Here is an 18325-nt window from a genome sequence, read left to right on the forward strand (position 1 = left end):
CCCTCGTGTCACTCGCTCGCTCGACAGTTTTCCCGACCTGTGCTATACTGACATGGCTTGCAGATTGCTCTGAAGCTGGATAGAGCGCGACCGGCGTCGCCCGCTTGCTCGCCGCTGTCCTGGACCCTTCCGACCGCGACTTCCCCATCGAGGGGTTCCACGACATCTCGACGGCGTGTGTGCGGGGCTCGATGGAACGCTAAATATTGCACGCGGGTCGGTCTCGTCCCGGGCAGATGGGCGCGCGGCCGAGCGAGATCCGGTGGAGGACGCACGCTCGTCGGCAAATCTTGCTCCTTGTCCTCCTTCAACATCGCTTGGAGCTGTTTCTTTTCGACGATGCCGCCTGATCGCATGAATCCGACCTACCACTCGCTTGTCGACGAGGCTCCCGTCGCCCATCGTCGACGCAAGACGCAACCCAGCAGCCTCTCCCCATGGCGCTGCTGTGCTTGGTCGGCCGCCGTCGTCGCCCTCGTCTGCGGCGCAGGCATCGCTTTCTTCTTCTACAAGGTCTTCGAGGAGGCATACAGGATGGCCGCAGCACCTCATCGAGTCCACCATGCGAACGAGACGCTCCTCTTCCAGGGTCCTGGAATCGCCGACAACGAGTCGCAGGTCGTGAGGAGCTTCTTCGGTGCAAATGACAAGGGCGGTGTGGAGAGATTCGACCTGAAGGCGGCGATTTGGGCGAAGGTGGATGCGGAAAGTGAAGACGAAAAAGGTGCGCTTCTCTCGCTTGAGCTGGATTCGCTGTCAAGGTCGCTGATCCCGCCTACTCCAATCGCAGACGAGACATGGACGTTGCTGTATTCCGAAGATGTTCTGAAGGATGTCGAGATCACCGCCAAGTCGCTCAAAACGACTCAGCGAGTGACTCTTTCTCAGTCTCTCCTGTGCGTGCTCGCGTTCTGCACCATCGCCTACCTACCGCTGACCGCTGATGGGCTCTCGCCAGCTCGCGCCTTCTCGACAGCTCGAAGAGCCGACTCCAAGCCTCCTTCGCCATGCTCCCCTCGTCTTCAACTCCCGTCGACCCCTCGCTCGACTTTCACACCTTCCGCTCTTCCCGCAATGCGACCAACTTCGGCCGCGACCCGCTCAATCCTCTCGCTCCCCTCTTCCCGGGCCCTATCGACTCGAAAGATCTCCTCAAGCGCTTCTTGGGCAACTCGGCGGTCCTGCAGACTCTTCTCCGCCGCTCAACTGTTCGCAAAACGAACGGTACAGACGGGCAGAGCGAGAAGGAGGAGGTTGTGCAGATTGTGACGAGCTCGATCGTGACGATGGCGAACGACTTTGCCGTCTACGACTCGAAGGCTTTCAACGCGAGTCTGGTCGAGCGCAACCAATTCCGGGTGCGTTTGCAGTCTCTCTTCCCCCATTCATCGAACTCGGTTGATGCTAGCTCCGCTCACAGGCGCTCTACTGCACCGGCGACACCTCCTCGAATCCCGCCTGCACCCGCTCTTTCTCAACCGACGGACACTTCGAGAACCTCATCGAGTTTGACGACTCGGCCGGCGGAGACCTCTCGACGGCTAAGAGGCAGGGTTGGCGCTACGGGTCGTTCTTGACTACGCGGTACGGAATGGCTGGGCCGAAGGATCAGATGCGCGTGAGGGGCAACGAGACGGATGGTGCGTTAGATTGCTCCTGCCCATCGTCGCATGCTCGCTGACGATGCGCGAATGTAGACCTGTCGTTCGACTGGCACATCACCTGGACAGCCGCTTCTCCTCTTCGACTCGCCGTCGCGTCGCCCTTCTCCATCGCCTTCGAAGCCAGCGACCCCGACGAACCGGACGTCCACGAGATGGCAAGTAGCCAGGACTTCCTCGACGTCGTTCGTAAGTTGAGCCGAACCTCCGGGCAGACGTTCAAGCTGACCTCTCACCGACAGACTCTGCCATGGGACACCACGTCCGGCCCGACAGTCGCCCTCTCGCTCGTGTCGCTGTTCGTGCCGTCGGAGCTGTCGCCGGCTTCCTCCAGGTTCCGTAAGGCTTTTGCAGACCACCTCACTCGTGGGATATGCGTTGACGCCCAACCCTCCCGCAGAATCGACGCTCACTACTGGTTGACCCGCTCGCTATCGACCGGCATCAGTCTTCCCTTCGAGCTCGCCTACACTACGCTCACAGCGTCCGACCTCGCCCGCGACATCATCAAAGCGTTCATCCGCCGCGCCTCATTCTTCGACTCGGTCCTCCTTCCGACCATCCTCTTCCTCGTCGCCGCCTCAATCCTCTGCTCACAGCTCAACTTGTTGTGCGGTCTTGTTTGGCAGTGGGGCGGACCGAAGGGGCTCGTGCCGGTCGGGCTGGAGAGAAGGAGGCCGACGCATTCTGAGCGGGCTAGCCGGCGAGCGGATGCGCAGCTCGACTGGCGCCTGCGGGTGCTGGCGAGTCTCTTTAATCAATCTCTACGTCGTGGCGCTGACGATGCCGTAAACAGCTCGGAGTTGCGATCGCCGTTCTCCTCGACTACGGACCTTCGCTTCCGCACATCTTAACGAGCTCGTACACGCCGCCGTCTAATGATGCCGCCTACAAGCTGCTTCCGCGAGACCTCCTCACGCACAACTCGCTCTTATACGCGATTGAACTGCTTGCGAAACTCTCGCAGGTACGCTTCGCTTTCCGCTGTCCGGCTTTCCTGCGCCTCGTCCTGCGGAACTGATCGCTCCTTCCGCACTCAGGTCCACCTCAACTACCGTCTCCACACCTTCGCCGGCACACACCGACTCTCCGCCATCCTCGTCCTCCTGCACTCGATCTGCGACCACGGCCCGACAATCCTCACCTCGTTCTTCGGCTCATGGGAGGCGCGACCGCCGCTCTACGTCTCGGACCTCGTCGCGGTTCTTCCCGAAGCTGTGCTCGCTTGGCAGGCGGTGCGGTATTCGGCGGTCAAGCAGGAGGAGGAGGAAGAGGAGTGAGTGGAGTAGTATTCCACGTGCTAAGCGGTGTGGGGATAACATACAGAACCTTGACGCGCTACCACCGTCGGCTATGCACGAAAACCTTTGTACTTGTGTCGGCGCCCTCGCTCACCGCCTTACCATCGACAACAAGATCCCAATCCTCATACAGCTTGCTGAACTTGGGCGAATGCTGGCGCTCCTCCAGACTCTTAGCCAACTTCTGCACGTCGAGAGGCTCCGAGTAAAACATCTCGCTCTTCTTCTTCAGGTCGGCAAGCTGGATGACCTCCAAGTCTTGTCTTGAACGCCGATAGCCTTCGACGGCAGGATAGAGCCGCGCAACAGCTGCTGGATTGACCCAGTCCCGGGGCAGGTCGCTCTCGATACCGTAGAGCTTGAGGAAGTCTCGTAGCATGCCCTGCGCAGGAAGAGGCTTGAGTAACCTGGGTCAGGCGGAGGCAAAGGAGTCTGCGTACCTCTTTCTTGTAGCTGTCGAACGTCTCCTGGACCTTGGAGCGTGCTCGCTTGAGGCACTCGAGACATTGGCAGTGCGAGTAGCCCGAGTGATGGCCGTCCTGGCTGTTCACCTCGCCCACATCCTTGAAGTAACCTGCCTCCGTCAAGAGCCTGCGGATAACAGCGTCGCTCCTGGACTCTTGCGGGCACTTCTTCTTCTCTTCCTTGTCATCGCAGTCAGCATCGTCTTCCTCCTCGGCGGAGTCCTCCTCATCCGAATCATCCTCGTCCGAGTCTTCCTCGTCGCTATCCTCCTCGTCGTCAGATGAGGCCGTGCGGAGTTCCCAGTCGTACTTGATTTCCCTCCAATCCTTGGTAGCTGGGAACAGCTCGTGCCAGCGCGGGCCGGGGTTGGCGAAAGAGCGGCGCTGTGAGCAGTCCGAGCAAAGGATACTGCGTGTGAACTCGCGATCCATTTCGATTGCCTGCCCACGCCGGAACTTCCGCAGCTGATACAGCTGGGTCTGCCAGAACGAGTAGGGTTGACCGCTCATCACGGAGTCGGCGGGAAAGTCGTTCAGAAGGCGAGCGTTGCGGAGCTGCGCGAGCCAGACGAGAGTTGGATGGGCATCGGGTATCTTGCGAGCCGCTCGAGCCGCGCAGTAGAGGGATACAACCCCGACAAGGTTGCCGTAGACGAGCGAGGGGGACATGTTCCGCGGGAACAAAGAGACGAGGGGGGAGACGGGGGTGGGCGGGCGCGCACAGCTCAAGCGCTCTAGTCTAGACCTTGGGCAAGCGGGCGTAGGTGCAAGTCCCGCTTAGCAGCAGCGCGGCATAGGGAGAAAGGATTCGAGGAGGAGTTTGACGGAGGTGGTCAGGGCAAAGCCTGGTCCGGTCCGCAAATCATCGTCGCTGCTTCTCGACGAGGGTGACGTGCATTCTCCTCTAGCTCAAAGTCAAAAGCTGGAGAGCGACCGGAGGCAGGGTTGAGTCCGTTTCGTTCTCGGCCTTCGCGGAAACCGACAGAGAGTCGCTCAAGGAGGCGAACACCGTATAAGCTGAGATGCTGAGCGATGGTGTTGCAGAGTGGTGTATCGGAGCGATTGGGACAAGATTGGTGCGTGGGGAAGCGCTAGCAGTAACTGCTCGTTGCGAAAGTGTAGACCTTCATCCGCCTGTCAGCGCCTTCGTCCACAGTCTTGCCATCCATCACCAGATCCCAGTCCTGACAAAGCTCCTTCAGCGGGTCCTTGTCCGCTGCAGCGTCGCACACGTTGGCAATGGCGCGCAAGTCGAGAGGTTCGGAGTAGGCGGTTGTATCACCGTCTTCGCTGTACCAAGCCTCGACGCGGCCAAATATGCCATCCCTGGGCTTGCTCGTTGAATCTCAGAGCTGCGCTGTGGCTGCTAGGTTTTCCTCAGCATCGCAGTCATTGAATCGGACCTGGAGGTTGTACGGCTTCAAGAATTCTTCGAGTTTCTGTGCAAGTCAAACATCAGCAAATGCACCGCTGACACTGCTGGCAGAACTTGGTCCTGCGCACATCTTCCCGACAGTCCTTGTTGAGCCTCCAGACTGCCCGTCGAGCTTGTCTGATGCACCGATTGCACTTACACTCGGCTGCTCCTCTTGCGGGGCCGGGAGAAGCGTCCGATGCTTGCGTCCTGTCTGGCTGGGTAGTGCTGCCGGAAGCTGCGGAGGTCAGAGCTGCCTGCTGCTGGCCCTCCTCAACTGTGCCTTTAGCGCAACTCTTCTCATCCTCCTCGCGATACGCGGGGCGATCGTTAAGCTTCCAGCCTTTGCTGGGCGGAAACGTCTCGTGCCACCTTGGCAGCGGGGCGTCGGGGGTGCGCGCATCCCAGCAGCGAGAGCAGAGGATGCTGCCGACGAGACGCCGCTCCTCCTCGACTGCCGCTCGCCTCAGTTCGCTCTGCAAGGTGTTCAGGCGCTCGACCCAGACGGAGAGAGGCTCCTTGTGAAGGACGGCATCAGGCGGAAAGCGGGAGAGAAAGTTTGCATGCTTCAGCCGCCGGAGCCAAGCGAGAGTAGGGTGCATGGGAGGAGGATTGGCAGCGATGCGTGCCGCGCACTGAAGGGAGACGGCTTGGACCAATGTGCCGTAGACGATGGCGGCGGACATCTTGAAGGTGCCGCACGCGGTGGACGAGGGAGAATGAGAGGGAAGAGGCGGTTTGTAAGAGGCGGGGCGCCGGCAAGCTAGCAAGGGGTCGAGGGCGGCGGATGCCGGTCGAGGGGCAGCTCAAGGCAACCTCCGAGCCGGCTGGGAACGCGCCTTGACTGAGCAGCGTGTCAACGAACAAGCGATGGGAAGCGATGAGAGCGAAGCAGCGAAGTGGGCAAGCCGTCTGGTCGGAACCGCAAGTCGTCCTGCGCTCGGCTCGAGCTCCTGGCGCTGTGGTGTGCTTGCGCCCTGCGCGAAGCGCCTAGCAGTGAAGGAGAACGACGCGAAGAGGAGAAAGACTATCTTGGCCTTCTCAAGTCGAGGGCAGCGATACGAACTGTCCGTTGAGCTGCGTTCGGCGACATTACACTCCGTCCACGAAGGTGTGTACGCTAGTAAGACGAGTTGTACTCGTGTGCATAGACGTAGACCTTCGGGCTGATGTCGGCACCCTCGTCCACCGTCTTGTCCTCGAAGACAAGGTCCCAGTCCTCGCACAACTCCTTCAGCGGCTGTTCCTCCGCTCGTTTCGCCCACTTCTCCAACACCGCCTGCAGATTGACCGGCTTTGAATAGACCTCGACAGACATGTCGATATCGCACGATCCAAACACCCAGCCGACCCGACTGCTTCCCTCCTCAAGGTCGACCTCATTCACCCCTCCCTTCTGCGGCGACGCCTTGTACAGACGACACACGCTTGCCAAGTCGCCATATTCACTCCAGCACGAGTCGATTCGAAGCCCGTATCGCGCGACGAAGTCTCGCAGTTCCTGCAAAGACAGACAGAGTGAGCGCGCAACGGGGAGCCAGTGGAATCACGAGCGGACGTACTTTGCTGTCAGGGACGCAAGTGGGCTCTTGAAGCGCTTCCCTTGCCTGCCAGACACACCTTGGGCATTCGCAAGCAGGGTAGCGAGGCGGGACGTTGGTCCGCTCAACTCCTCCTCCCGCATTCTCCGCAGCGGCAGCCTGAGCGTCTTCCTTCTTGTCTCTCCGAGTCCGAGCAAACTTGTCCTTCGGCCGCGCCAAGCCCTGCTCATCCGCACGCACGCACTTCTCGTACATGTCCTTCTCATGCCCGTACTGCCTCCAAGTCGTCATCTTCCAGCCGCGCCCATACTCCTTGTCGTGCGGGAACACCTCATGCTACCTCGGCCCAGGCCCCGCCTCATACTTCGGCAAACACTTTGCGCAAAGGATGCTCCTCACGAGGCGTCGCTCTTCCTCCACTGCAGCTTTGCGCTGCTCAGCTTGTACCGCCCGCAAACGCTCAAGCCAGACCGAGAACGGCTCGCCGTCGATCAAGCTGTCGGGCGAGAACTGCGAGGCGAGCTCGTCGCGGGAGAGCTCGTACAGACGCGCGAGAGTTGGGCTTATGGGTGGAGGGTTGGCGGCGATGCGTGCTGCGCATTGGAGGGAGACGGCATTGACTAGTGTGCCGTGGACTAGGGACGCGGCCTGCATCATCACGGCGAGTGCTGGTGATGAGGCGGGAGACGAGGACGGCAAGAGCGCGAGAGGAATGCGCGGACGCGCGTTGAACGACGAGTGTGCGCGAGGTTGAGCGAGAAAGATAGCCTCAGAGCGGATCGAAGCGAAGGCTGGTTTGTCGGCAGAGGCGAAGGTCGAGGTGACGAGGTGACGAGGAGCGGAGTTGGCAAGCCTGGTCGGAACCGCGAGCTGGCGAGCTCCTCCGCTCCTGCTGGTACGTTCAAGTATGAACAAAAACGATTGCAAACCCACGCACTGCAGTATATACGATACCTCCTCCTCCCCATCCCTCCTCGAACCGAACGCAAGTTCACTGCTCCTTCTGCGCCTTCTGCTTGATCTCCGCCGCCTCACCCTGGCGCTGCACGCCGACTCCGTATTCGTAGACGAGCGAGCCGCCGAGGTAGGCCGAGTAGAGGAAGAGGGGGATGGCGCTGCTCGGGGTGAAGAGGGACAGGTCAATTCGGAGAGATAAGGCAGGAAGGGAGGAGAGAGGGACGCACGCGGCGGAGAGGAGGGCGTTGAAGCGGGGGAGGATGAGCTGGCTCGACTGGCGGCGAATCCACCTGCAAGGAAGCCGTGTCAGTGAGCTGTACCGATCTACCGGATAACACGCATAGATCGTAAGCGCCGGAAACGGCCGCCTCACCAGTTGTACGTCGCAATGCCGATGACGATGTCGTTGAGCGTCGCATGCGTGAGCGTGACCTTGAGCTTCTCGCCCGCAATGTCCTTCTTGACCGCCGCATCCGCAACCGTCGCCTTGACCGACTCCTTCTGCTTCGCCTGGCCGGTCCACATGCCGTAGAGCTCTGCGATGCCCGTCGCGAGCGTAGGGAGGGCGAAGAGCAGGCCTGCGGCGCCGGTGTAGTGCGAGAGGGTATTAACGACTGCGGCGGGAGGGAGCAGCTTGAGGTAGGTCAGGCCGGAGGAGAGGGCAGGGGCGATCTGGAGAGCGTCGAGGCCGAAGGAGATGGAGAGCAAGCCGATGGGCATGTGGACTACGGAGGGAGGGTCAGCGAAGTCGAGGGGAGGGACAGTGGACGAGACGTACCGGTTGCCGGGTGGAGCGGGTGTCCCCACGACTTGACCTGCCCCATGCCGACCTGGGCGACGGGCGTAGCGACGGCCTCAGCCTTCTGAGCAGCGGAAGACATTCTGCGACGAGGCGATCAGCGGGACTCGAGCGAGGAGGACAGCGACGCGTGCGCACCTTGTTTGTGTGAGTCTGCGTAGTCAGTCTCGAGTTAGAGCAAGTGAGTGGAAGCCAAGTAAGGCGAGAGAGCGAGCGAGCGAGAGTTGTCCTTTTGCCAGGCGACGTCAACGGCTCGTCTCGATCGTCCGGAGCCTCCAGAAGCGAGCATGGACGCGAGACGGACGCAAGCTGATTGGCGCAGAGCAGCGCATTCAGCCCAGCGCGTCGATCGCAGCGGGTGCGCGTCCTTCGAGTCGAGCAGGCGAGTGAGGACGGGCGACGAGGAGAAGGAGGTGTGTGGGAGTCGTTTGAGCGGATGTGGCGGTTCAGCAGTAGCCTCAGAGCAGCTGCAGCACCTGTCAAGCATGTTCCAGCGTTCTCCGCCCGCATCGAGGGTCGTCGTCGTCGCCCAACGCCCAACTCGCTCGTCTCGCTCCGCCAACTCGCTTGCCCTGCTCAAAGTCGCTCAGGCTGCTCTCGGACTCGCTCTAGACGGATGGATAGACAGGCTATGTGACCACAGGAAACGGAGCACGCACAGCGGCGCGGTGTAGAAGTAAGTACGGCTCGAAACGACGCAGTTGAAGGGGGAGGGTTATCGAAGCAACGAGGGGACCTGACGGGGAACGACTAGAACAGGAACGACAGATCCGCCTCCACCCCCTGCATGCCCTCCAACTCTGCCCGCACCGCGTCCAGCGAAAGCGTCAACCCTCCTCCCTCTCCCGCTCCGTCCGTCTCCATCCCCGCTCCTCCCTCGCCCGCGTCCAGCCCGAGCGATCCGAACAAGTTGCGGTAGAACTCGTCGTCCATCCAGGCGTCGGTCGGGGCGGGCGCTTGGACGATTGCGGGCTCGAACGGCGCGTCGAGTGGAGGGAGGTCGAGGGAGCTCTTTGAGGCGTTCGAGGGCGAGGTGGAGAAGAGTGAGGAGGGATCGTAGGTCGCGCGAGGGAGCTGAGGGATGGAGAAGTCGTCGAGGGAGGAGGACACGCTCGAAGCGGAGCAGTCGAATCTCGACGAGGAGGGCGTCGCGAAGAAGGATGCGGCGATGGGTGTCGGCGCGGTCACGTCGCCCAAGACGGGGACGTCGGGGAGGAAGAGCGGCTGCTGGACAGACGGGTCGAGCGGAGGAAGGACGAGATCCTGCTCGGCATACTCGACCAACGAGCTCCCGCTCGAACCGAACGACGAGCCCGACACGGTCCGCCGCTGCTGGTGGCCGTGCATCGGCGCGCGAATTCTGCTCGCTGGCGTCGACGGGACGGCCAGATCAGGGCGGACGTACGGCGTGCTCGGCACCCGTCGCTCCTTCTTCTTGTTCCGTCGCTGGCGCTGATTCGCGAACTGCTCGACTCGCTCGTCAGCTCCCTCTTCTAACGGAAGAGTGGAGTCGTACGCACCCACGTCAACACCTGCCTCTCCGTCAACCCCGTCACGTTCGCCAACTCGCGACGCTCGCCCCGCGAGACGCTGTCGCTCGCTTCGAACGCTGCTTCGAGGATCGCGAGGACTTCGGCGGTGAATTGCTTCGGGCGGCCTGATGGAGGTGACTCGGGCGCGGGAGGAGAGGAGGAGTGCCGGAGTTGGGCGGCGCGGACTTCGTCGAGGATGCGCAACCGGATGTTCTGTGTTTCGCGCTGATATCGTTGGCCGAGCGCTCGACTCAAGGCGAATACCATTCCCTCATTCGGTCCTGCGAGCTGGCAGGCGGCGACTTCGTAGGTCCTGTGCAGCTCCGCGGCAAGGGCCATCCGGTACTTCTCGAAGATGCGTCCGAGCTGCTCGACAGCGAATGGCGTACAACCCTGCTGGTATAGCTCTGTCGCTGCTATGCCGCCGACAAGCGGGAGGGCAAGGCCCGGTGTAGGTGTGGCGTCGTTCCGTGCTTCTGCGCAGAGACCCGACAAAGCCTTGTGACGAAGCAGGTCGTCGGCGATATCAGCTAGTCGGCCAAGCACTGATGGATCCATCGTAAGGAGGAAGGGACAAGGCAGAGACGGTGAGGGGCCAAGAGGCGTTGCCTCACGTCCTGCCGCTCTGGCCTCCTGTGCTCGCGCCTCTTCCTCTCCCTTTGTTCCTCAATGGCTGCCGCTTTCGCTTTCTCTCGGTCTCTCACGAACCCATCACTGCTCAATGTCGACTTGCTCGTACACGCTGTTGCACGACCTGCGAGCTTTCGAGCGCACCTACCTCGCCGCGCTTCGAGATGCTACGGTCGATGGCATACTCGTGAAGGACTGGTGCGCGCTCCTCGGCAGGATTCAGAAGGCCTTCAAGCTTGGCGAACTAAGCAGCGACGCTATCGCCGTGGTGCAAGGTGTTGTGTGTCGGGTCCGCATTGTGGCCGAAGGAATGGCCAATTTGCAGGCCAGTTGCGACACGACCATCATCGACATGGTACGGCAGGCAAAGTCGACGCTTGACTCGACGAAGGATGGGTACGAGTCGGGTCCGGGTCTTGACGCAAAATCCCTGAGCCGAGACGCCGACTCCTTCGACTCGTTGGACGACCCCACCACCTTCACCCCGTACCGGCAATGGTTCCTCGACCACTTCTCGAACCCGTACCCGTCGTCGAAGGACAAGGACGCGCTGCTCGAGCAGGTGACGGTGCACACGCGGCGGCAGCTCGACACCTGGTACACGAACCAGCGCCGGCGGTCAGGCTGGCACGCCCTCAAGCGCAAGTACGGGCGCATCTCGACGTTGCTCAAGCGGATCGACGAGGCGGGCCAGGACGACGAGGAGATGCAGCAAGCGATGAAGGAGGTCGAGTGCGTCAGGGCGTACTTCAAGAACGACCGGCAGGATCACGTCCGTGACGAGATTCGCGAGATCATCAGCCAGGGCCGTCCGACGACGTCGACGAAGCGGCGGATCGAGTCGGGCCCGGCGAGACGAGTCGGCGGCAAGATGGCGCGTCCTCAAGCCCATTTCCTCGATAACCCTCCTTCGACGCCCGCGCCCCTCATGCCCGGCTCGTGGACACCCTACCCCGTCGGCCAAGACGAGGACGTCTTCGCGCCGACGCCTACGACTCGCCTGGAACTCGCGCCTCGCCTTCCCTTCGACTTCAGCTCGCCCGACTCCTCCCGCCGCACCTTCTCCGGATCCTCCTCTTCTTCCACCGACTCGCTCATCTCCTACGACCCCCTCGACCTCCCCGTCTCCAAAACCGGACCCGGATCCCCTCCCGCCTCGTCGTCGCTGCTCAACTTCGACGGCCGCTCGACCTTTGTCCACTCCAGTCCCGCTCGCGCCTCTCGCCATTCTCCCCGCCGCGGCTCGTTCGTCGTTCGCAACAGCGTCTACCCGACTCGCCCTCACCCGTACTTCTGCACCGTCAACGAGTTGCCGACTGGTTCGTCGCTCGCTCGATTCGCCTCGTCCTAGAAACAGACACTCCGCCTCGTTCCTTTGTCCTGTATTCATCGTCCTTCGTCTTTCCTTGTGTATCACTTCCAAGCAGTGCATTCGTCTATCACCCCAGTCGAGCCAGAGACTTCGCCTCGTCGTCGCCGCCGGAAGAGAAGGAACGGCTGAACTCGCCCTCGCTCATCCCGCTCACATCGCTCGTCTTGACCGCTGCAACAGCTTGCTAGGCTTCTCTGACTTGCTACAGCACTCCATTGTCACCTCACCACGCCTCACGAGCTCGCCGTCGACCCTCGCTCATTTCGCCGGCTCACTTTCACACGACCGCGACAACGGCATGGAGGCGGAAGAGGCGCTCGCGGGCAGTGAGGCAGCGGCAAAGCAGGCCTACTTGAACCCTTGGGTGATCGTCGCTTCCTCATCCTCCGCGATCTCAGCGAGGGTCTTCACCCATCCTCGTGCGTCCTGCTCCTGCTCTGACTCGGTTAAAGGAGCTGACAGCTCTTCCACAGTGGATACGATTCGGATACGGATACAGACGGCTGGACACCCGGTGCCGCCGCTCAGGGAGCTCGTTCCTGCGCCGAGAGTGAGGGGACTGTATGCCGGTGCGTACGGCTTCCTGCGCTTCGTCGACCATCTCAGCTGATCCAGGAGAGCTTGCAGGCCTACCCGTTGCGATCGGTTTCTCCGTACCCGCTCTCTCCGTCTACCTCGCAACCTACGAAGGTCCGCCTCTACTCCTCGTTCCGCCTCTTCCTTCCGCTGACTAGGGCTTCACACAGCCTCAAAGCGATACTTTAGCGAGAAGTTCCTGCCGCAAGACCGCGAAGCGTCGCTCCTCCAGCAGATCCCGGTTTTTGTGGCAGCAGGAACTGCGGCAGAATGTGCGTGTGCTTGTCTCTTCCGCCCCTCTCTCATTACTGACGCTCTTCGCCCGTAGTCGCGTCCGGCGCGATCTGGACACCCCTAGACGTCCTCAAATCCCGCCTTCAGACCGGCCGAGAAGGCACCTCCGCCGTCGCCCTCACCCGCAAGATTATCAAGAACGAAGGCTGGATGGGCCTGATGCGAGGGTACTGGATGGGAACTGCCATCTTCGTACCCAATATCTCGGTGTACTGGTGTATCTACGAGTCGCTCAAGATGCGCTTCATCCCCAACTACTCGTCCTACCGACCGTCCTCCGCCTCTTCGCCTACCTCCGCTCAATCCGACTCGCCTTCCATTTCTCCAACATCCTCTGCATCCGCCGACACCGCCACCGAATCAACCGGCATCCCCGTCACCCTCCGCTACACCCTCTGCTCCGTCTCAGCCGTCGCCGTCGCAGCCTGCACGACCTCGCCAATCGAAGTCATACAAGCGCGGTGGCAGACATCAGGAGGGACTGTCAAGGGCGGTATCAGCCAAATCGTGCGGGACTTGTGGCGGCAGGAGGGAGCGAAGGCGTTCACGAGGGGGTTGGGCATTCGAGTGGCTTATGCGGTGCGTCTCACTCGCTTCTCGTCATCGCGTACGTCCTTACTAACCCATGCGGCTGCAGATTCCGGCGAATGGCATCTCCATGACGATCTACGAGTCCATCAAGCGGTGGAAGGGACTCAGCTAGACTTCCTCCTCTTCCTCGCGCACTGAACATTTCACCACTCTCTGCAGATATAGATATCATCGTGTTGTCAACAGTAGACGCCTCGCAATAAATGCTCCAGAGCACTTAGACGGCACAGCTGGTTCGAATGGGTCACGATGCTGGGTATGCTACAAAACGGCTCCAAAAGGTATACCGCAGGATGCTGAGGAGATACACGACTCATCGACCACGCAACGCCTTCGCCCGCACCGCCGTCGCTCCCATCGCCCGCTGACCCCTCATCCTCCGCAGCTTCATGCCCTTCCCTTCCTTTCCTCGCGCCTCTTCCTCCTTCTCCAGCTCAAAATCCTTCGCCTCAGGCATCGGGTACCACTTCCGCTTCTCCGTCGAGACCTTCGCCGGCCCGCTCGCCTCGATTCCGCCCTCGTCTCCTCGCCTGCCATGCCCGACGACATGCGCAGGATGCATCTCCCTCACGGGTATGTCCGCCGGCCTTCCTCGTCCCCTCTCGCCCGCTCCGCCCTTCCATCCCCTCGCAGTCATGGCCTTATGAAAGTTCCGCGCCTGCGCATCGTTGATCTGGTGTCGCGAAATAGCGAACGAGGTGGAGGGTGTGGCGGGTCCGACGCAGAGGAGGAAGCCGAAGTGTTTGTCGAGGAAGGAGGGTTGGAGGGAACCGATGACGGAGCGGGGGTCGCGGAGGAGAGGGGTGGGAGGGATGTAGGCGGGTCGATCGTAGCAAGCGGTCGTCTCGACGCCCCAGATTGACGCCCTGCGAAACCTTCTAGTCAGCTCAACCTTGCTGAGAGCTCGAGAAGAGAGCGAGACTCACGAAACCGCATTATCCTGCACCTGCAATCCCCTCGCATCGCTCAGAGCGAATGCGTACCCGAAGTAGCCGGTGTAGCTCGACAACCTGTTGCGCACGATCTCGCTGCCGAACGGGATCTGGTGGTCGCCGGCAAGCTCGTCGGTCGACCAGGCGCCGGAACCTGTCGAGATGCCAATGCGGATCATGGCGGAGGCGGCGTGAACGCGGTTCTCTCTGTATCGTCCGCGGAGGGCGGCATCAGCTCTGCACTGTTAGACAAGCACAAGCCGAGACCTGTCCCTCTGACGTACCTGACGACAACTCCGCCCAACTCGCCCGCCTTCGCCTTGACCCTCGGATTCGCGACCAGCGCAATCCCGACGAGCATATCCCGATCTCTCGCGACGACCGTATTCTGGTACACCTGCGTCCCCTGGGCTCCTCGCAACGCGATTCCGACGCCCGAGACGTCCCTGACCGTGTTGTCCGCGACAGTCGAGTGCGCGCAAGCGACGCTGATCCCGTCTGTCCAGGTGCCGGGACGTTCTTGGCCGAGGTAGGCGGGCGGACCGTCGCGGAGTCGGCGAAGCTCGGATTGGAGGAAGGCGTCGAGGGGTGCGGGGCCGGAGGTGTGGAAGACGTTGTCGGTGATCGAGACGTCGCGGCAGGTTCCCTTCTCGCCCTCTGCGCACATACGTCGTCAGCCGCATCACAACGAGGATCAGGGACCGAGCGCACCGGAAGCATGCAAGACAGCGTATCCTCTCGCACCCCAAGCGTTGACGGACGTGACCTCCTGCGCTCCCTCGTTCCCTCCAACCTTGATCAACGCATCTCCTCCCTCGACCTCTCCCATCTGTTCTCTCCCACCATCAACATGCAAGTTCCGCACGACGACGCCTCGACACGCATTGCAGTCTGCCTGGATGGCGGTCGTCAAGTCGCCTGAGAAATGACCTTCGACGTTCTCGATCACGAGGGTCGCGCGAGAGTGGTCTTCGGGGAAGCCTCGGGTGTAGATCGCTTGGCGGGCGGCGGTGAAGGTGATGGGAGAGCCGTGAGGGTCGATCTGCGAGCGGGAGGGAGGTTAGCGAAGTTCGCCTCGCGCTGTCTGGAGCAACCCAACGCACTGAGACCTGCGCGTACGGGCACAAGACGACCGCAGTTCCTGCTCCGCCCGTCCGCAATAGCTGGTTCAGCTCCACTGCCGTTGCCGAGTCGATGCAGTCGGAAGGCGTCGTGAACGGCGTCTGCTTTGCTGCGCCTGCGAGCGGCAGGAGGAAGGCGGAGAGTATCACCAGTGGGGAGCGGAGTCGGCGCTGCGCCATATCGAAACGAATTGTGGGTTGGCGAGAGCGGGAAGGTCTCCTGGGAACGAGTCGCAGACGCCGCCAAGCACGCCTGTCGGACCAAAGTTCTGTCGTCCAACCTCGGACGTGCGTGGAGGCGCCTCGCGAGACCTTGTGAGAAGCGACCGTAGGCGAGCAAGCGAGCGCAAGGTCGCAGGAAGAGCTGAGGAGGGGGAGAGTTCGAGTCGAGCGGCTCTGTGGCCGGTTCCGGGTCTCCGCCTGCGAGCTCGAGCAGCCAGTGAAGCTTGTCTCGCCCAGCCTCCTTGTTCGAAGGTCGCCGCTGTCCTGTGTGGGTGTAATCAAGCGCAAGGAGGAGGCGGGCCGTAATGAAGCAGGATTGGGGATGGGCTGGACGTGATGGAGGGATCGCTGGATCTACGCGCAGGTGCTGGAGAGGACCATCCAGCCCCTCGACCGGGCGACGAGGGCGAGACAAGCAAGCAATTATGAGGAGGCGCAGTTGAGAGGATCTGCCTTCCGCTCGAGGGAACGGCTGGCTTGGCCAGAATGCGGGCGCGCCTGGTCTGCCTCCACAGAACAAGGATCCTCGCCAGCCAGCGAGACGTCGTCGTCGTCGCTCCTTCCAAAGGCGGCGGACGGCGACCTGCCACCCGCTCAGTTTCCCTCGTTCCCCCGCTCTAGCAAAGCTGCCGTCATGCAGACGTATGCCCAGGACAACGCTTGCTTGGACTGTGCTCACCATTCAGCTCCAGCGGAGGCGGGTTGAAAGGGTTGTCGGTCAAGGGGAGCTGCCATCGTCGCCGCATCCTCGCCATCGCGACACGGGACAGAGAGACGGGCTGCTGGTTGACGTGCGTGGGCAGACCTGATCTCGCTCGAGTGCTCGCCTCTCGTCCACCGCGGGTTGGTGTCGCTACTCTCTCTCTCTCGTCCCGGACGCTTCGAGACGACGGCTCGACCTCTCTTGCGATTGCCGTGCAGAGGCAGATTAAACGAGGATCTACGTCCGACGGCAAGGCACAGACCGGCAGCGGAGGCGGGTGTCTGGCCTCGACCGCCCGTCCCCCTCAGACACCTTTGGCGTCGTCTCTGCCCCTCGCGACATCCTTCTCGCCTGCACCCATGGCTGCCTTGCCTCCCGGGCGACCGTTCCCTTCGTCCCGTCACTCGAGGACGCTCTCTCTCCCTCCACCACTCGCAGCGCACTGCAAACGCCTCGCGCGACGCAGCCTCCAGCCCCCTCCGACTTCCTCGGACATCGTCTCTGCCCCAGCTCACATCCCCCTCGCCGCGCCGCCTTTCATGCCCATGTACAAGCCCTCGACGGAGACGACGCCCGCGCGGCTAGTCAAGCTCCCGCCCTCGCCCAGGCAGCGCCGACCCTCGACCGGCGTCGAAGAAGACCTTTGGACAGGTCTCCCTTCCACCGTCGCTACGGCGCCGCGAACGTCAGCACCCTCGTCGCCCAAGTCGTCACACTCGGCCTCGCACAAGCAGGAAGGGTCCAAGTTTCGCCGCCGCCTCCAGCGCTGGACGCACGGCGGTTCGCGCGACCGCCTCGACTTTGGCTGCGCCGGTGAATGGACGGACGGTCCCGCCGACATGGTGAGCACACCGCCTTGCTCTCTGCTTCGTGGTCGATGCTGACCTGGGCTTGCCGTGACGCAGAGCGACTCGTACTACAACCGCTATCCAGGTGGCGCGAACCGCGCTTCCACCTCGTCGTCCGAAGACCAGCCCACCTGGACGCACTCGCGCGGACCTTCGACGTCGTCCAACTTCTCCGTGTCGACCGCCGCATCGTCCATGCCTCCCTCTCCAACCCTCGGCTGCACTCTCGAGCTCCCCTCGCCCAAAGCGTCTCGTGTCCCGCTCACTCCCCGAACGGCGCACCGCAAACGCATGTCGGACGAGATTGCCGGACTCGACGCCGTCAACGAGTACTTCCACCGCGTCAGGCTCAGCCAGATCGAGGAAGACGTCGCGGTCAGTCCGAGGGGGAGCAGGCGCGAGTCGACGATCCGCGCGAGCTTGAGCACCGTCAAACCGCCCAAACGCGAGTCGATGGCGTCGCCCGTCACTGGGCTTGCGATCTTTGGCGACGACGAGGCCGACATCGTCTTCGAGGGCGCCTCGCTCGACCGCTCCGCCGACCAGCATCCGTCACTTCACCACGCTCGCTCGATCTCGCACGACCTCGAGATCGAGTTCATCGAGACGGGACACACGACGTTCACGCCGCTCACCTTCAGCGACGACGAGGAGGGCGACTCGAGCACGACCATCATCATCCCCGAAGACGTCCTCCTCTGCCCCTCACGATCGTCGGTCACATTTGATGCGGCGGATGCTACGCCCTGCACGGTCGCGACGTTCGGGACGAGCGAGTCTGCCGAGTCGTGCGACTCTGCCCTCTCCGCTTCGACCATCAAGCCTCTCACGCTTCAGCGCTCGCCCATCCCCGAGCACGACATCTGCCCGGCTCTCGACGAGCTCTCCGAGTACTTCAGCTCGAGCAACGACCTCCCAAGCCTCGCGACGTCGTGCGCCTCGTCTGCCTCGTCGTCATGCGGCGACACCTCAGACTCGGGGTACTACTCGAACGACTCGCGCGCGGCGTCGTTCAAATTCCCGCCTGTCCATCAGCGCTTCGCATCGGTTCCGTCGCTTCCGACTCCGCGCATTCAGCAGACCCCGCTCGTCAACACGACGAGGCACAAGCGCGGCGCGGCGAGCTTTGCGGCGGCTGAGCGAGCCAAACTCGTCGCCAATGGCCAGGCGACCCCGACCATCGCGGAGCGTCACGTCTGCTACGAGTGGATCTGAGTGCGCCCTCCCCTCCATCGACAAAAGAGCCAATGTGCTCGCCTCTCCTCCTCATATCCCTTGACCTGTATCTTCCTCTCCTCCTCGCTCACGCACATGCCTGTCTCCATAGCCGAGTCGTACCAACCGATGTAGCTCTAATATGCCTCTGC

General features: G+C 62.1%; 10 protein-coding genes across 10 annotated transcripts; 4 read left to right on the forward strand and 6 right to left on the reverse strand.

Annotated features, from left to right (window-relative positions):
- Positions 1-339: 339 nt before the first annotated feature.
- On the forward strand, positions 340-2941 carry RHTO_01003 (uncharacterized protein; the record flags this gene model as incomplete). Its single annotated transcript, XM_016414687.1, has 9 exons — positions 340-724; positions 791-896; positions 959-1358; positions 1421-1640; positions 1698-1850; positions 1904-2000; positions 2062-2398; positions 2458-2628; positions 2702-2941. The coding sequence occupies 9 exons, from the start codon at positions 340-342 to the stop codon at positions 2939-2941; spliced, it is 2109 nt and encodes a 702-aa protein (XP_016273368.1).
- Positions 2942-2999: 58 nt separating this feature from the next.
- RHTO_01004 (uncharacterized protein) lies at positions 3000-4095 on the reverse strand (the record flags this gene model as incomplete). The annotated part of the gene is made up of 2 exons (XM_016414688.1): positions 3000-3344; positions 3403-4095. The coding sequence occupies 2 exons, from the start codon at positions 4093-4095 to the stop codon at positions 3000-3002; spliced, it is 1038 nt and encodes a 345-aa protein (XP_016273369.1).
- A 422-nt stretch (positions 4096-4517) lies between these two features.
- RHTO_01005 (uncharacterized protein) lies at positions 4518-5526 on the reverse strand (the record flags this gene model as incomplete). Its single annotated transcript, XM_016414689.1, has 2 exons — positions 4518-4642; positions 5001-5526. The coding sequence occupies 2 exons, from the start codon at positions 5524-5526 to the stop codon at positions 4518-4520; spliced, it is 651 nt and encodes a 216-aa protein (XP_016273370.1).
- Positions 5527-5960: 434 nt separating this feature from the next.
- Positions 5961-6672, reverse strand: RHTO_01006 (uncharacterized protein; the record flags this gene model as incomplete). Its single annotated transcript, XM_016414690.1, has 2 exons — positions 5961-6341; positions 6403-6672. The coding sequence occupies 2 exons, from the start codon at positions 6670-6672 to the stop codon at positions 5961-5963; spliced, it is 651 nt and encodes a 216-aa protein (XP_016273371.1).
- Positions 6673-7372: 700 nt separating this feature from the next.
- Positions 7373-8219, reverse strand: RHTO_01007 (protein of unknown function DUF2231; the record flags this gene model as incomplete). Its single annotated transcript, XM_016414691.1, has 4 exons — positions 7373-7496; positions 7566-7628; positions 7712-8063; positions 8117-8219. 4 exons carry the CDS (start codon positions 8217-8219, stop codon positions 7373-7375), a joined length of 642 nt encoding a protein of 213 aa, XP_016273372.1.
- Positions 8220-8887: 668 nt separating this feature from the next.
- RHTO_01008 (transcription factor) lies at positions 8888-10227 on the reverse strand (the record flags this gene model as incomplete). Its single annotated transcript, XM_016414692.1, has 2 exons — positions 8888-9601; positions 9658-10227. 2 exons carry the CDS (start codon positions 10225-10227, stop codon positions 8888-8890), a joined length of 1284 nt encoding a protein of 427 aa, XP_016273373.1.
- A 163-nt stretch (positions 10228-10390) lies between these two features.
- Positions 10391-11650, forward strand: RHTO_01009 (homeodomain transcription factor HD1; the record flags this gene model as incomplete). Its single annotated transcript, XM_016414693.1, has 1 exon — positions 10391-11650. One exon carries the CDS (start codon positions 10391-10393, stop codon positions 11648-11650), a length of 1260 nt encoding a protein of 419 aa, XP_016273374.1.
- Positions 11651-11969: 319 nt separating this feature from the next.
- RHTO_01010 (mitochondrial carrier protein) lies at positions 11970-13244 on the forward strand (the record flags this gene model as incomplete). Its single annotated transcript, XM_016414694.1, has 6 exons — positions 11970-12090; positions 12145-12240; positions 12299-12361; positions 12418-12519; positions 12576-13120; positions 13179-13244. 6 exons carry the CDS (start codon positions 11970-11972, stop codon positions 13242-13244), a joined length of 993 nt encoding a protein of 330 aa, XP_016273375.1.
- A 201-nt stretch (positions 13245-13445) lies between these two features.
- On the reverse strand, positions 13446-15365 carry RHTO_01011 (Pectin lyase fold/virulence factor superfamily protein; the record flags this gene model as incomplete). Its single annotated transcript, XM_016414695.1, has 5 exons — positions 13446-13998; positions 14059-14271; positions 14349-14721; positions 14776-15106; positions 15168-15365. 5 exons carry the CDS (start codon positions 15363-15365, stop codon positions 13446-13448), a joined length of 1668 nt encoding a protein of 555 aa, XP_016273376.1.
- Positions 15366-16469: 1104 nt separating this feature from the next.
- On the forward strand, positions 16470-18173 carry RHTO_01012 (uncharacterized protein; the record flags this gene model as incomplete). Its single annotated transcript, XM_016414696.1, has 2 exons — positions 16470-16952; positions 17016-18173. The coding sequence occupies 2 exons, from the start codon at positions 16470-16472 to the stop codon at positions 18171-18173; spliced, it is 1641 nt and encodes a 546-aa protein (XP_016273377.1).
- Between the last annotated feature and the right edge of the window lie 152 nt (positions 18174-18325).

This window comes from Rhodotorula toruloides (assembly GCF_000320785.1).
Source record: "Rhodotorula toruloides NP11 unplaced genomic scaffold Scaffold11, whole genome shotgun sequence".
In the NCBI taxonomy this organism is placed as follows: Eukaryota; Fungi; Basidiomycota; class Microbotryomycetes; order Sporidiobolales; family Sporidiobolaceae; genus Rhodotorula; species Rhodotorula toruloides.